The sequence below is a fragment of the Idiotropiscis lumnitzeri genome, chromosome 5 (assembly GCF_059441095.1).
Source record: "Idiotropiscis lumnitzeri isolate Australia: NSW breed Sydney's pygmy pipehorse chromosome 5, RoL_Ilum_1.0, whole genome shotgun sequence".
Classification (NCBI taxonomy): Eukaryota; Metazoa; Chordata; class Actinopteri; order Syngnathiformes; family Syngnathidae; genus Idiotropiscis; species Idiotropiscis lumnitzeri.
The window spans coordinates 5969702-5984109 of NC_142395.1; the positions used below are offsets into that span (position 1 = coordinate 5969702).

Sequence of the window (14408 nt, forward strand, 5' to 3'; positions counted from 1 at the left end):
CTGGAGCCCCTCTACGACATCCCCTCACGTTCGCAGGTTAGTGAAAAAGCTATACCTGCACTTTGCTGCTCATTGTTCAAAGATTTCTGTGCTTCAATAATTTACACATTAAAGATATCTTTGTTTTCAGTTCATTTTTTATTACAGTATACTTACTTAGAACACAACCCAAATGGGTTGCTTTCATTTATTTATTTCGAAAATAAATTACAGTTTTCTTGTCATCTTCTCAAAATATATTAACATTTTTTCCGTGTTTTTGTACCGAAAATATACCAAACCAAAGCCTCCAAGACACAAATGTACTGCAATGTAATTTTATGAACATTTATTTTCATAATCTCAAAAGTCAAAATCAAAACTCAGTATTGTATTGTGATAACAAATCGTATTTGTAATACGAAATTCATTCAATATACTGAAAGCATCCCTTTTCTAAATCGGTTATCCTCCTTACCAATATAAATGTAATCTTCTAACACACACCTCCCATCTGGTGTAAGGGACACCATAGCGTTTCCTGTTCATCTGTGTGTGTAGCGTTATATGGATCAGATCTTGGCATCTAGCTATGCATTTGAATGCGATGACAGCATTTATGTGTTAAATAGTTGACACGAGATTCTGGGACAGTCCGGAGCACTGTAAAAATGCAGCGTTGGTGATCGCGATTTCAGTCAGAAAATTGTTCAGCCCTAGCAGCACTATATGAAAGTCTTACCTGCTAGCCATGTGTCCTGTTATCTTTTAAGGCTGGTGTTGCAGCTCCTGATCTTGCTGCCCTGCGAAGTCGCATTACGGAACTGGAGGTGGAACGAGAGGAAAACCTTTGGAAGGTGGAGCAGTATGAGGAGCTCAAAGCAAGCAATGGTACTTAAAGATGAGAATTTGTAGTGGCACGTTTTGTTTTAATTTCTGAATACCTGCATACAGATTTAAATCTTAAGGTTGACTCAAAAGACTTTTTAATCACATAAAAATGTATTTTCACACATTGTATTGATTCTTTTACCAACAGACATGTTAGAGGCTAAACTAGTGATATATGAGGAGCAACAGAGGACACTCCAAGCTGACTTGGAACAGTTTACAAAGAGAGCTACCTCTCAGGTCTGGGTTCCAGGATTTTTTTTCTAATGATCAGCGAGGTGTTAAGCACATTGTTTGTTGACTTCCCATACTCTTTTTGACCACAGGCTAGTGAATCCGGAAGTGCTGATGATGCTCAAAGTCAGGTCTTGGAGTGGCAGGAGATGGTAGATGAGGCAGTGAGTTCCAGGGATCAGGCCAGAGAAGAAAAGGCTGCTATGGTCCTTCGCATTAGCCACATGGAGGAAGAAAGAGAGGGTAAGGGCTTTGCCAGAGGATGACGACAAGTCACAGGTCTTGGAATGAACTAATTGTCAAAACCAGAGGTGCGCATTTCACAAAATTTTGCCAGTCCATCATCTGTCAGCGACCTGAGAACCCGTCCATTATTCGATAGCCCGTCTTTTTTTTTTTTTTTTTCAAGCCGGACCAACCTTTAATCGTCACTTGGTCAGTCCGTCCATCAGGTACTTCGTCAAGTAGTCTGTCACAAGTCTGTTGTTCCGTTTTGCATCCACTTATTTGCCAGTCTATTGAACTGGTGGCTACCTGCAACTCTTTTAACTCCTCAAACATCTAAAAGTTTTAATTTAAAGTTTAAAATAGCTTACCTTAACCAGAAATGAATTCCACATTGTGGCCATGGGTAAATTAAATCCAATCCAAGTAGTGGACTCCAACTTCGTAAATACTGCACTGCTGTTGGTTATTATTATTATTATTATTATTATTATTGTTGTTCTTGGTTCATGGGTGGATTACAGCTCTTTGGTGCATACCGCCACCTACTGTCTTGTAAATGAAGCGCAAAGCGTTTCCATATATATTCAATGCCTCGTGATGAAACACGAGACAGTCTTTAATATAAATAATTTCACCAAGATATCAAGATTTAACCGAAAACCACAGCCATGAAGGTTTATATGCAATTAGATACACATACATAAAATATTAGACTCAAACAAACATTGTAGATTTGTGTTGTCATAGCAAAGTGAAGTGACATATTCTTGTTCCGCCTCCTTATTCAATCGCAGCCGGTCGACAATCCCCGCAGAGGAGATCCCCTTAAAAATGAGTGAGTGAGTGAGTGAGAGAGAAGGAGAGCGAGGGAGAGCGAATGCAATCCTCTCGAAATAACCCCCGCCGAACAAACACAAGACAAGTGGGGCATGTTTCTGTCAGTCGTCAGCAAAACGGGGCTCCGCCTATGACCGACTGAGAGGCCCAACGGTACTTGACCCGATTAGTGATGATAACACTGTTTCTCGTCGGTTGTCAACAAAACGGGCATCCTTCTATGACGGCCTGACCATTCCGCCCAACTCTGGTTGAAACATTACTCAACATTCACTAGTTACTTTTTTTTCCCAAAATATTGCGCAAACAGCAATAAAAAAAGACAGTTGTAATAAATTGTATTGCCCATTGACCCAGGCCATGCCTTAATTCAGATGAATATAGCCCAAGTCTCTGGCCAGTAAATTTGATGTATTCTTTGTTATAAAAATAAAAATACAAAGTTAATTGACTCATGGACTCACAATTTAGTGTGAATTGCACCTCTTGTTATGTCCTATCCCACCCCACCACCCCATTCATCAACACCATCATTTGTGCTACAGAGGGAATTAGAATGTTTTTTTCCCCATTGTTTACTATTTGTCCTATTGTCTGACTGAACATAACTTTCCTTTTCTTTATTTTATTCACTGTTCTCTCCATTGTTAATGAGGAGTACTTCGTTGACCCTGTGCTGTCCTATCACGAGGACCTCTGCCCCCAATTGCCCTCACCAGCTCCTGCTCCATGGATGGGAGTAGCCACACAGAACAGTTTCCCATCAGTTTTGTGCATGCAGGCTTCTCCTGACCTATAGTGTTGCTCTTCTTGTCTGTACTGGCTGCAGTTCCCCAGAATTTTGTCTTAAATTGGTTGAGCTGCCACCAGTACAGTAGTAGACTGCACATTTAAGTCTTAGTTTCAGTTTGTCTTCCTACCCCACTCTTTGGTGTTATAGTTTCCTTTTAATTTTTTCGCTCTGTTTTTCTGTCTTAATGTTTTCAATTATATCTCCAATATTTCTTTGCTGACCAAGCTAAAAATAATTAAAATAATAGTTCATGAAATTCCTGACAAAAATTCACCAGTCTCTGCAGATGTTCATTTAGTTAACTTTTGTAGGGGAAAAAAAGCAGTTCACAGACATGACACAAAACTAAAGTCATTTCAAATGACAACTTTCTGACTTTAATAAATACAAAAAGAAATCAAGAAATACAAATGTCAGTAAGAGTAAGCAGAGGGTACGATTATGGAGCCACTAAATTCTGAGTAAGAAATATCAAACCAAAGAAAAAGCAACAAAAGAACGCTTCAACACGCCACACAACACAATATTTTGCTGCATCCCCTCTGGCTTTTACATCAGCTCGCAGTCTCAGAGTCCCTGATTGGAGAAATGTATTCACTGTTAGTAGTGCATTTGTAGCTATACAATCCAACATATTTTTCAACAATTGTAAAGAAAGCATACCATGACAAGCATTTTGTGGAGCTTAACTTTTAAAACAATTTCTTTCAAAGTTTTGTATTCTCCAAGGTTAAAAAGTTCACGATGAACTGGTAAAAAAAATCTTTTTCCTGAGAGGAAGCCATTTCCTTTTTTCCTTATCTTTAATATTTATCTGTGGAAAAAGGCTGCAAGGTCATTGCAGGACTTGTAGGACAGCAGTTCAGACGGGACGGATGGATTTGTCAGTCCGTCTACAGCAGAACACAATGTACGGGCATTATGACTGTCTCTATTGTTATCCACTGAGAAGAATGATTCTCTCGCATTTTTTCATTACTGGTTGTAGATGTAGATGTAAAGACTTTCTTTGTATACGCCAGTGAACCTGGAGTTTGGTTTTGTGCCACCTGCATATATATATATATATATATATATATATATATATATATATATATATATATATATATATATATATATGCAGCGGTGTGGCCAAAGTATCCTTGAGCAAGATACTGAACCTCCAGTTGCTCCTGATGGTATGTCATCAGTCGGCAGATGAGGTGATAGTATGATGCGCTTTGAGTACTCAAGGTAGAAAAGCGCTATACAAGTGACAGCCATCATCAACAGAAGCTGAGGGCGATCTTGGTGATCGTGGAACAAACAATTAACAAAACCGTACAAAAACACTAGAAGTATAAGATGTGCTTACGGTGGCTGAGAAAAAATGCACTTGGATTTAAACTATAATAATGAACTGGTACACTGGTAAACACGAGAAGTGCATAGAAACAAGCATTTCAGTCATTTGACAGGAGCAGGCTGCTGCAACCAACGTTAAATAGCTGCTGATTGTAATAGACAACAGGTGTCTTGCCAAGGGATCGCCCACTGAAGCGGGCCATAGCGCTTCACGTAGTCATCGGCTTCTAATGATTTTTAAGCTTTGGAAATGTCTGACAATTGCACAGAGGGCAGTCCTGTTAAATTGTTCCATTGAGTGAGTGAGGGCTTTTACAGTCTTGAACATACTCACTCAAATGACCGTTTTCGCGTCCATTCCCATGTGAACACTGCTATTGAAATATGCTAACCGGCGTTTTCAATCAAGCGCGCTGGTTGTTTTTGTCTCCAGCTGAGCTGTGTCATTGTTTAAAAACTGTGGAGGGGTCTTATATAAATAGGATGACAGATGGCGAACACCGTTTTAATAAGACTCAGAGGCGCCACCACAATTTGTGAATGGATTGTGAATGCTTGGGCTCACCTGTTTGCTTGCACTGTTGTTCGCAAAAGTCGGCATCACGGCAATGGGACTGACTCTGACAATAAAGAGTGGGAACGTGGGATGTTAAATACTTTAATACTTCAATAAAGTACAACCGAACTCATTTTTGCTCCAGCTGCCTTTTTGAAGACAGTTTTAGCCTGCATGCTCGCATGCTACCATATGTTTTAAGCTAACGTTTTACCATGGCTGCGCCAAATAATTCGGTGCGCCCTATGTTCATGAAAACATGGTAATCACACCAAAGAGCTAATAAAGCTCCTATCCCTCTGAGTGCCGGTGTTTTGAGAACCTAGTTAGAAAGTTAGATTAGAGTTTACATGTTAAATGCTCATGTTTTGTCTAAAAATGTAACTTATGCCCAATATTATTATGACCAATTATTTACACTATAGCTCTGCTTTCGGCAGTTTTGGTTCATCCCTCAAAAGGATATTGCTGTTGTCAGTACGATTTGGATATGGCAAAAGCTGCCAATATAATTTCATGATTAATTGACAACTCTGTGTTATGTACCTCACGTGTTATGTCAGGTTTTGAACAGGTGTCATACTGGTTCGGCTGCCATGTGCATGTCAGATGTTGCTCATTGTAGTCCAAGGAATGCTCAAGGAGTTTGTGTGAATTTTCATATGCATGGAATATAAAAAAACGGTGAGATTTGTTAATATGTACACAAGCCTAAAGGGAAAAGCCTGAAGGATTCCAAAAATTCAGATGGAACGTAATGTTCCAATCCTTATGGGATTACGGAGATGGAGGAAGATTGCCCTTTTTTCATCTTTATTTAGTGGAGAAACCTAGTGTTAACACTAGAGAGAAAACGGGGTCATTGTCAACTGGAAAGAGAACTACCTCCTCACTGTTAAATCTACTTGCATGGCAGTGTGAGTAAATTACCGTAGTCTGCTCTTCTGCTAGTTTTTTTTTTGTTTGTTTGGTCTTGTTATAGTATTTAAAAGAATATTGAGAATTGCGTCAAATTTTTGTGGTGCTGATCTCTGTAGGGCCACATTGTATAGCTACTTTTAAGTTACTGGGGTGTTGTAGAATTTTCATGAAAAAAGGTAAACATCACAAATGCTCATGAATTAAGATCAAAGTTACATGGAGCTCATGTGCACCAAAGGTCATTGCTGAATAAGTTAGCTGCTAGTTACCAGCTAGTGCTAGTAGCAAACACCTCGCCATTATTCCACAGCTCCTGACTACTTACTCAATATTTCAAATAGGGGTTCAGTTAAACTAAATGGCCACAATAACTTACCAGATATGCCATGAACACCAAAAACGTGGGCATTCCTGATAATACCCTCGGTCTACTCTGTGCGCTTAGTAGCTTGTGGCCTCAGGCTCCTCTGGTGTTTCTAAGAGAAAAACTGATTCGTACACTGTACACACAACAGCTAGGCATGTTGATATTGTTTGTAAATATCCAGCTGCAGCTGTTGTGATAGTGCTATATAAAGAAAGATGTATTGTATTGCCTAGAATGGAAAACATTATACAAAACGCCGGACATCACATGTACATTTGTTTACACAGCTACATTGGCAGTTTGCTATTGCCAGCACGCCAAGAACTAACAATGGAGAGTGGGGATAAAACTAGCGTTTATCAATGTTTTGGCCAGATCAATTCACATCTCAATTTGATGAAAAGGACATCATGAGATACATGCACAAGCTGGACAGAATTGAATTATGGCAGTCACAATAACCACCACTTTCTCCATCTTGTTTTTGGCCCTTTGGTGACTGTTATCCATTTCCCATGTCTTGGTTCTTCTTTAGATAGCCTGTAGAATGCTCGCCCCTTCTTTAGCCTCCTCTTGTTGTGGCACCCTGGTGCATAGCAGCTGTCAACCACTGTAAAAAAATCTGGCACCGTTTACACAAGGAAGCAACACGTTTTCTAAACTGCCCAAGTGGCTTTGTTTACATTATGAGTAGTGCATTGTGGGATGCGGGATGTCAACGTCCGCAATTCTTTAGCACAGACATTCACTCCAATAAAATTAGTTGTAGTGCAAGCATGTTGCTGAAAAGGCGCAACCATCAAGCACTGATAATCTCTGTTGACAAATTTTAGGGCCAAAACGCTAAGAACAGTCTACAATGCCTCCACATAAAGGATAATAAACACCACGTGATTAGAACAACAAAAAAACATCAGCACTCTTGAAGTGAAAAGAAATTGTACAACCACGAACAAATATTTTGATTGATTCTTTTTCTGGCCACTGGATGTTTTTGTTTTATTTTTAATATCCATTTGTTTATTTAAATTAATTTGATCTTGTGTTGTTTATAAAATATATATTTTAAGAACAAATACACAAAAGATAATTAAAAATTAACTTTGTCTAATTTTTAAGGATAAATACTTTATTTTATAGTCTTTCTTTAAAAAAAAACATTGATTTTTAGGGAAATTACATGTATCAAAAGTGTTAGTAGTATCGGGATGGGTGACTACTCAAGAGTTTTGGTATCGGTCTGAAAAAAGTGGTCTTGAACATCTTGAGTAGTTTTAACAATAGCATGCTTTTTATTTTACAAAGTTACTGAGGGTCGTAGTACTTACACACATCTGTAAACCATATTGTATGGCGTGTCTTTCGCTCTATATGCTCTTTTCTTTCATTTGCTACTTTTATAATATGACAACTTGCGTAATTTCAATGTGTCCATTCTTTCTCTTGCTATGAGCTGCCCCTTCTGCCTACGCTTGGTCAGCCTGTCGTCACAAAACAGATGGGAACATTTTTTGTACATGATTGAAAAAAAAAAAGCTACTTGGAATATCTTTCATCTTTCAAAATGAAAATCTTACTGCAATTAAAAGCAGTCCAAGAATCCTTACTTTAGTCAGTGATCATTATTGGCTTCTATGATGATTTATGAAAATTGGTCTGTTCTTCCTACCTTCAATCAATTTTCCTCTCATCTCCCAAATATTTGAAGACAGTCACCCTTTCTTGCCAATGTAAACGTGCAAGCTCTGACCACAGTTTTTAAGCAAGTGTTCTCTTTTCACATTGTTGTTCTTCTTTCTCGATATTCACTCAGTATTTGCCTCCATTGTTTTGTCTTTTACTGCATTCACTACTTGTTAAAAAACAATTGTAAGGGCAGTCTCCCTCGACCCCCACACTACAAGCACCATCTGTGATCACGCTTCTTCACTGAACTCTTATCGGCATCTTCTTGTCTCAGCTAGTTTTATCCAAAGCCTGTTTCATGCCATTTTCCATCCTTACCTACATCCTCAATCCAACCCAAATACCCCTTATCCCTGTGGCACAAAACTGATTGAGGATGACTGGTTCTTTCCTGGCTGCTCCGATTCAGCACTGGCCACTCGGCAGCAGGAGTTGGAGGAGGAGCTGGCTCAAGCTCAGGGCCTCAGTCAAAACAGAGCCAAGAAGCTGGCTGTACCAGCCCAAAGGAGCGTGCAGGTAGGCACACACAGTACGTTACGGGGACTTTACCGTTTGCTGTGAGTTAGACTCTCTCATATGATGTGGATTTGTGTGTTTAGCTTTTCTGTGATATTTTAATTCACTAAAGAATTGTTTTTAGCAGTAGCATCACTGAACTCTGCAACATAAATTATTTGAAATAATAATGTGAACGTGTTTATCCTTTCCCATATTATAAATAATCCAGTTCAACAGTATTTCTGAAAGATAGTTTTATATCACCTGTTTGATGGAATTGTTTTTACATGCAGGAGGATTTTGAATTTGATGGAAAAGCCCCATTCCAGGACTACCAAAGCACCTCAGAGAGCACAACTCCAATGGAAGGAGAAAATATGGGAGGTTGGTGGCCTGAGTACAGTACACCTGGCCCAGGTGGGAGAACCGCTAGACAGTTTACACCAGCATGCACCTGGCTGTCCTCACGTTTGAGTTGATCCTTGATTTTTCATAACATTTTAAATACTCGTCCATATTGTTTTATTTGTAGCTGTTTTTGTTTTTCTATCATCTGCCAGGCCATACTTGTGTAAGTGTGCAAGATCTCTCGGTCACAAAACAGGAAGCAACATTTAAGAATAATGTTGGTTTTCTGAAAGTTACCCAACTAAATCAAATTAGAACATTCATAATGTTTGTTGCATTTTCATCACACCCTGCATGCTGGTTGAACTGACTAGTTAGTTGGGGTTAGCATTGTGAATGCACTGAGTGGTCTGAGTGGAGTATGTACACAACCTGTTAAACGTTTGGACACGCTCTCTTATGCAATTGAATGAGAAACTGTATCCAGACTTTTGGCCGGTATTGTATGTTGCAAGCTAATTTCCATCTGTGTGTTTTCCCCCCTGCATTTATTGCAGGTATTTTTCATTTATTTTTTTCCATTTCTTTTTTCTTTTTGGGGGGTTGGGGGGGGGGGTTACTGGCTTAGCACTACATGCTTCAAATGACCAAATTAAATTTTGTGTCAAATGCATTTGAGGAAATGCCCTAGACTATATAACATTAAACAAGGTAGACAATGGCCAGCTGCAGAGTAATGCAGATGTTTCCTGACAATTGCTAACAGATTCCGTCCAGGCCAAAGTAAATAGTAGTGCAATGGTAAAACAATCTCAAAGATGCTAATCTAATTGTGATTTGGTTGTTTTTCAAACATAATTCTGCCATGAAAACCAATATTATTTGGACTATATTTTTCTGAGGTCCCAACTGTAGCCATTGTAGAAAAATGTGTAGGAAATAAACATCCCCATTTAACTTTATACATTGTCTGATAAATATACATGGTCATTAGTAATTCAGTGAAAAAAATACAACAAACTCTTCAATGACGTACAACGAAGAGGTTTTTATTTTTTAATTTAAAAGAAATGAAGGAGGCAGGGAGAAGTTGAAAAAAAAAAAAACTCACGCGAGGAGTGGGAAGCAGACAGGAGACGAAAGTGGCATGAAAGTTTATACAAAAGTTCCAAGGAAAAACCAGCAGGGCTGGATTCAAAAGACATGGCAGAAAGCTGACATCGTCACTCGAAGAAAGCTCGACTTACTGAAAATGTGTCACTCGATAACTTGAAGATAACTATTCTAAAGAATCAGGCCAATGACATAATAAAAGAACAAAGCATAAAAGGACCATAGCAACTGCATAGATACGTCAAGGAACAACAAGTCACAACAACAATCTAGGCACACTTACAAACATTATTTTATAATACATAACAAATATCTATTAAATCTCCTGATTTATAATTCATAACGAATCTCAAGTCCTATTTGACAAGATTGAAGTTAGTTGTTTTTCTATGTAAGTTTTTTTTTTTTCTTATATGCATTTCTTTTCCCTTATTTGGATCACCGATGTCAAAATCAGATATCACAGGTTAGATCAATTTTCCGGTGAGCCTAATTAAACAACAATTAGTCAAAAGTGTTATAATACAAGTCACTGCTTTTTTTTTTAAATACAGAAAAAGAAAGAAAGATGGATAAAAAGATAGATTAGAATATAAATGTGTTTTTCTCCTGACTAAGGCTTCAATCATCATATAGAAACTGAAATTTTTATTGACTTGTTTTTATGTGAGACATTAGCTTGATGAGCTAAAACATTTACATGTGGTAGGTGGCAAATACTTTTTCACAGGACTGTACATGATTATTTCTAGTTTAAATCATCATAATCATTTGCTGTATAGTCAAGCAACTCGGTAAAAAGAATGCTTCCAATAAATACTTACAATCACCCAATTAATATGACGAAGATATGTTAACTTCAGAGTGTAACTGTGTACTATTTTATCAGTGTATACACTGGAATGAGAGTGTATTTACTGATACTGAGCAGACACATTTCTTACTGGCTGTTTTTCTTCCTGAAAATTAAAAGATGGTTTGCGGACTGTTGTGGAGGAGTTGGAGCTGGAAAGAAATCAATTGCAAGAGCAGATATTGAGCCTGGAAGAGCGCTGTCAAGGTCTTGAAGATCGCCTACAGCTGCAGGCACGCATAGAGACCTTACAGGTAGTCTCATTCTTCAACCACATCTGACTTCAAACTTTGATCTTAAAAACCATGCCTCACCCCATCCTCCTGTACAGCACAACATACACTAACACAAATATTTACCCACTGATGAGTAAATGCAGAGTCATTTGCATGTCCCTACCCTTGAGGAGTGGGACATTGTAACAAGCCCTTCTAACACAGGTGACGTTTGATGTAAATGAAGATGAGCAGCCAAACTGCTTACCTCAGGTGTGTTAGGTCTCTCACATATGTGTGCGCTGGAGAGCATCTCTCGTGGTGACTGCTAATGGTGTGCTGTGTGTATGTTTAACCATGAACATTACATTTTTGTATTGTGAACAAAGTTAAATGAAAGTCCAATGTTCGGTCTCTGCCACTGGGTGTAGTGGCTTTACTGTTGACCTTGAGGAATTAATGGGTACCATATACGATAATGGTCTACTGACATTTTTTCAACATATAGCAGTACAGGTAATTAAAACTTAAATTATTTTTGTGGCCATCATTCGGTCATCGACATCTGTGTGCAGTGGCAACTATACACTCAGACAAGGTTTCTGGTACTTCTCTGATATTGAAAGAAAACCCAACAGTGGTCACAGAAATAAGTTGAATCTGACAAAAGTCATTTTTCAGACATTGCATTTTAATTGTGGTTCAACAGAATTATTGAAAAAAAAATAATAATCATGAAACAGATTTTGGAAAAATGGCACCCTTAATATTTTGTTGCACAACCATTTGGTAATCACTGATATCAAACAGCATTTGTAACTTTCAATGAAACGTCTGCAGGAGCTGAAACATGATGTCTGGAGCAAGCACCCTTCAAACCAGAGACAATTGGAACAGTTTACTCTTAAAGAGTGGGCCAGAAATACCTCCTGGTACTGGTGGAGACTTTTCATTGAAAGTTACAAAAATTGTTTGATAGTTAAAAGGCTGTGCAAAAGATTAAGGGGGGCATCATTTTTACCAAATCTGTTTCATGAATTCGTTTCCTAAAATAATTCTGTTCAACCACAATTAAAACACAATGCCTGATTTTTATTGGTCAATTTTCACTAAAATTTGTATTTATAAAATTTAACTGATTACTTTGTCAGATTCAAGCTATTTCTGACCAATGTGTGTCTTTCATTAATTAACAGAGTGTTACCTACAATTTTTTCCATGTGTGTATATCCAGGACTTTATTAAATTATTTAAATCCTTACTTTGCTGAGTAGTGTTTCTTCCCTTACAGAATGAGGCAGATAAATTACAGACCCAACTTGCCAATGTGCGAAGTCAGCAGAACAGGGAAGCAGAAAAACATCAGCTGCTGGTTAGCAGTCTCAATGAACAACTTAAGGGGTAGGTTACACTAATGATGATTAAAATGTCTGTTTTTTTTTCTTCCCTCACCCTAAATCTCAGTAATAGGTTTGCATTGTGTCCAGTGTTGTTTTGTAAATTAATAGATTACATTATTTGTAGTTGGTGGTCAGTTATTGTATGTTAATTGTTTGGGCATAAACCTCAACTAGTATTTCAAGTTTTGGTATACTATATGTTAAAACATTGCTCAATGCATTATCTGCTGTTTTACAAGGAAGCCGTTCTTTATTATTCATTTTCGAAAATTAATAGTCCCTGTTATGTTTATTGTTTTTAGGCTGAGTGACACTCAAGAGTGCCTGGAAAGCTCACTCATTGAGAAGGAAAACACGTTAGCTAAAACATCAGAGAAACTTGAGCTCATCAACAGCCTCAAGGAATCTTTGAGTGAAAAAGAGATTCAGTACAAAGAGATGTCTGACAAACTCCTTCAAACGGAGCAAGCTGTAAGAGTTGGGAATGTTTTTTTTTTTAACTAAAGTTGGGCTTATGCATTGAAATATGAATGAAACCTATTTCAAGCCCAATTCCAAATCATCTATATTTTTTTTAATTAAAGGCTCAAGTAAATAAATCAATAAGTCAATGAAACTTAATTTGTACAGTGCTCTTAATGCACATTCAACTCAAAGAGCTTTACATGGAACTGCACATGTCCACAAGGGCTCAGACACACACACAAACGCCCACACATACATGTTTGGAAAGAAACCGTAATGACCTGACAGTGAGCACATAGCATCCTTGTGAGGAAACCCCATCTGCCGCCGGTGCAGCAGTGTATGAAAAGCCTGCACGAACTGTGAACCGTGATATGCCACAGCTCCTGGTGCAGAGAGCTCATATTTAAAGGTATTCCATTTGACTTTAATGATACAAACATGATTAACAGACCGAAGAACATAAAAGCAACATGAGGCTAGATCAATCATTCATTATCCGGGTCGCGAGTGTGCAGGAGCCTATCCCAGCTGTCTGAGGGTGAGAGGCAAGGCACACCCTGAATTAGTCACCAACCAATCACAGGGCACAAATAAACAAACAACAATTCGCAAGAAATGATCGAATGGGGTAAAATTAGAGTTGTGTTCAGTAAAAAAAGTAAGTAAAGTAAAGTAAAATAAGAAATTTGGTAAAATAAGGACATATTAGTTGAAAGCTAATTTGAAAAAGTCTGTCTTGAGCCTGGCGGCACGGTGGCCGACAGCTTAGCACAATGGCCTCACAGTGCAGAGGTTGTGGAATCGATTCTAGCGCCGGCCTTCCGGTATGGAGTTTGCATGTTGACCACGTGCCTGCGTGGGTTTCCTCCGGACACTCTGGTTTCTCAACATTGATGTTGTAAAGTTGAAGTAGAGCTGATTTCGGAGTCACCTTCTCACTTTGCTCACCATGTTATGAAAGGAGTTGTCTCTATATGTACATACCTGCCTTGCGTGAGGGATTCTTTTGGTATAAATCAAGGAAACCAGACAAAAGTAAGAATTATCGCCAAGTGTGACACAATTGTGAAATCGTAATTCATGTGATATTTTTTAATAAACTGAAAAAAGGGTGGCATGCAAAATTATTTGGCCTCTTGAGTTAATACTTTGTGGAATATCTTTTGATACGATTACAGTCGCCAGTCTTTAGGAGGTATGTCATTTATCAGTTTTGCACTCTGCCATTTTTGTCCATTCTTACTAAAACAGCTCTAGCTTAGGTTAGATGGAGATTGTTCATGAATATCAGTTTTCAGTCCTTTCCGCAGATTCTCGATTGGATTCAGGTCTGGATTTTTGACTCTGCCATTCTAGCGCCTGGCATGCTTAGTGAACCATTCCATTGTAGCTTTATGTTTATTAGGATCCTAGACTTGTTGAAAGGTATTCACAATCTCAGGTCTTTTGCCGACTCAAACAGGTTTATTTCTGAAATGGCCCTGTATTTGGCTCCATCCGTCTTCCCATCAACTCATGAATTTTCCCTGTCCCTGCTGAAGAAATGCAGCCCAGGACCACGCTGTTGTCACCTCCATCTTTGACAGTGGGGATGGGTAGTTAAGGGTCTTGTGTAGTGTTACTTTTACGCAAGAGGTAACATTTTGCCTAAAAGGTTTTTTTTGGGGTTTATCAGAC

General features: G+C 38.4%; 1 protein-coding gene across 2 annotated transcripts in view; it reads left to right on the top strand.

The window, feature by feature from the left end:
- Nucleotides 1–14408, top strand: part of LOC148336709 (uncharacterized) — a 63133-nt gene that overhangs the window by 19973 nt on the left and 28752 nt on the right. The window contains exons 12-19 of one of the 2 annotated variants that reach the window (XM_088295366.1): nucleotides 753–870; nucleotides 1019–1110; nucleotides 1197–1347; nucleotides 8246–8352; nucleotides 8628–8751; nucleotides 10769–10902; nucleotides 12155–12264; nucleotides 12566–12734. In XM_088295366.1, the coding sequence (XP_088151492.1) occupies nucleotides 753–870; nucleotides 1019–1110; nucleotides 1197–1347; nucleotides 8246–8352; nucleotides 8628–8751; nucleotides 10769–10902; nucleotides 12155–12264; nucleotides 12566–12734 (1005 nt within the window). The remainder of the gene's footprint in view (nucleotides 1–752; nucleotides 871–1018; nucleotides 1111–1196; nucleotides 1348–8245; nucleotides 8353–8627; nucleotides 8752–10768; nucleotides 10903–12154; nucleotides 12265–12565; nucleotides 12735–14408) is intronic. The other variant, XM_088295367.1, reaches the window with a different exon arrangement.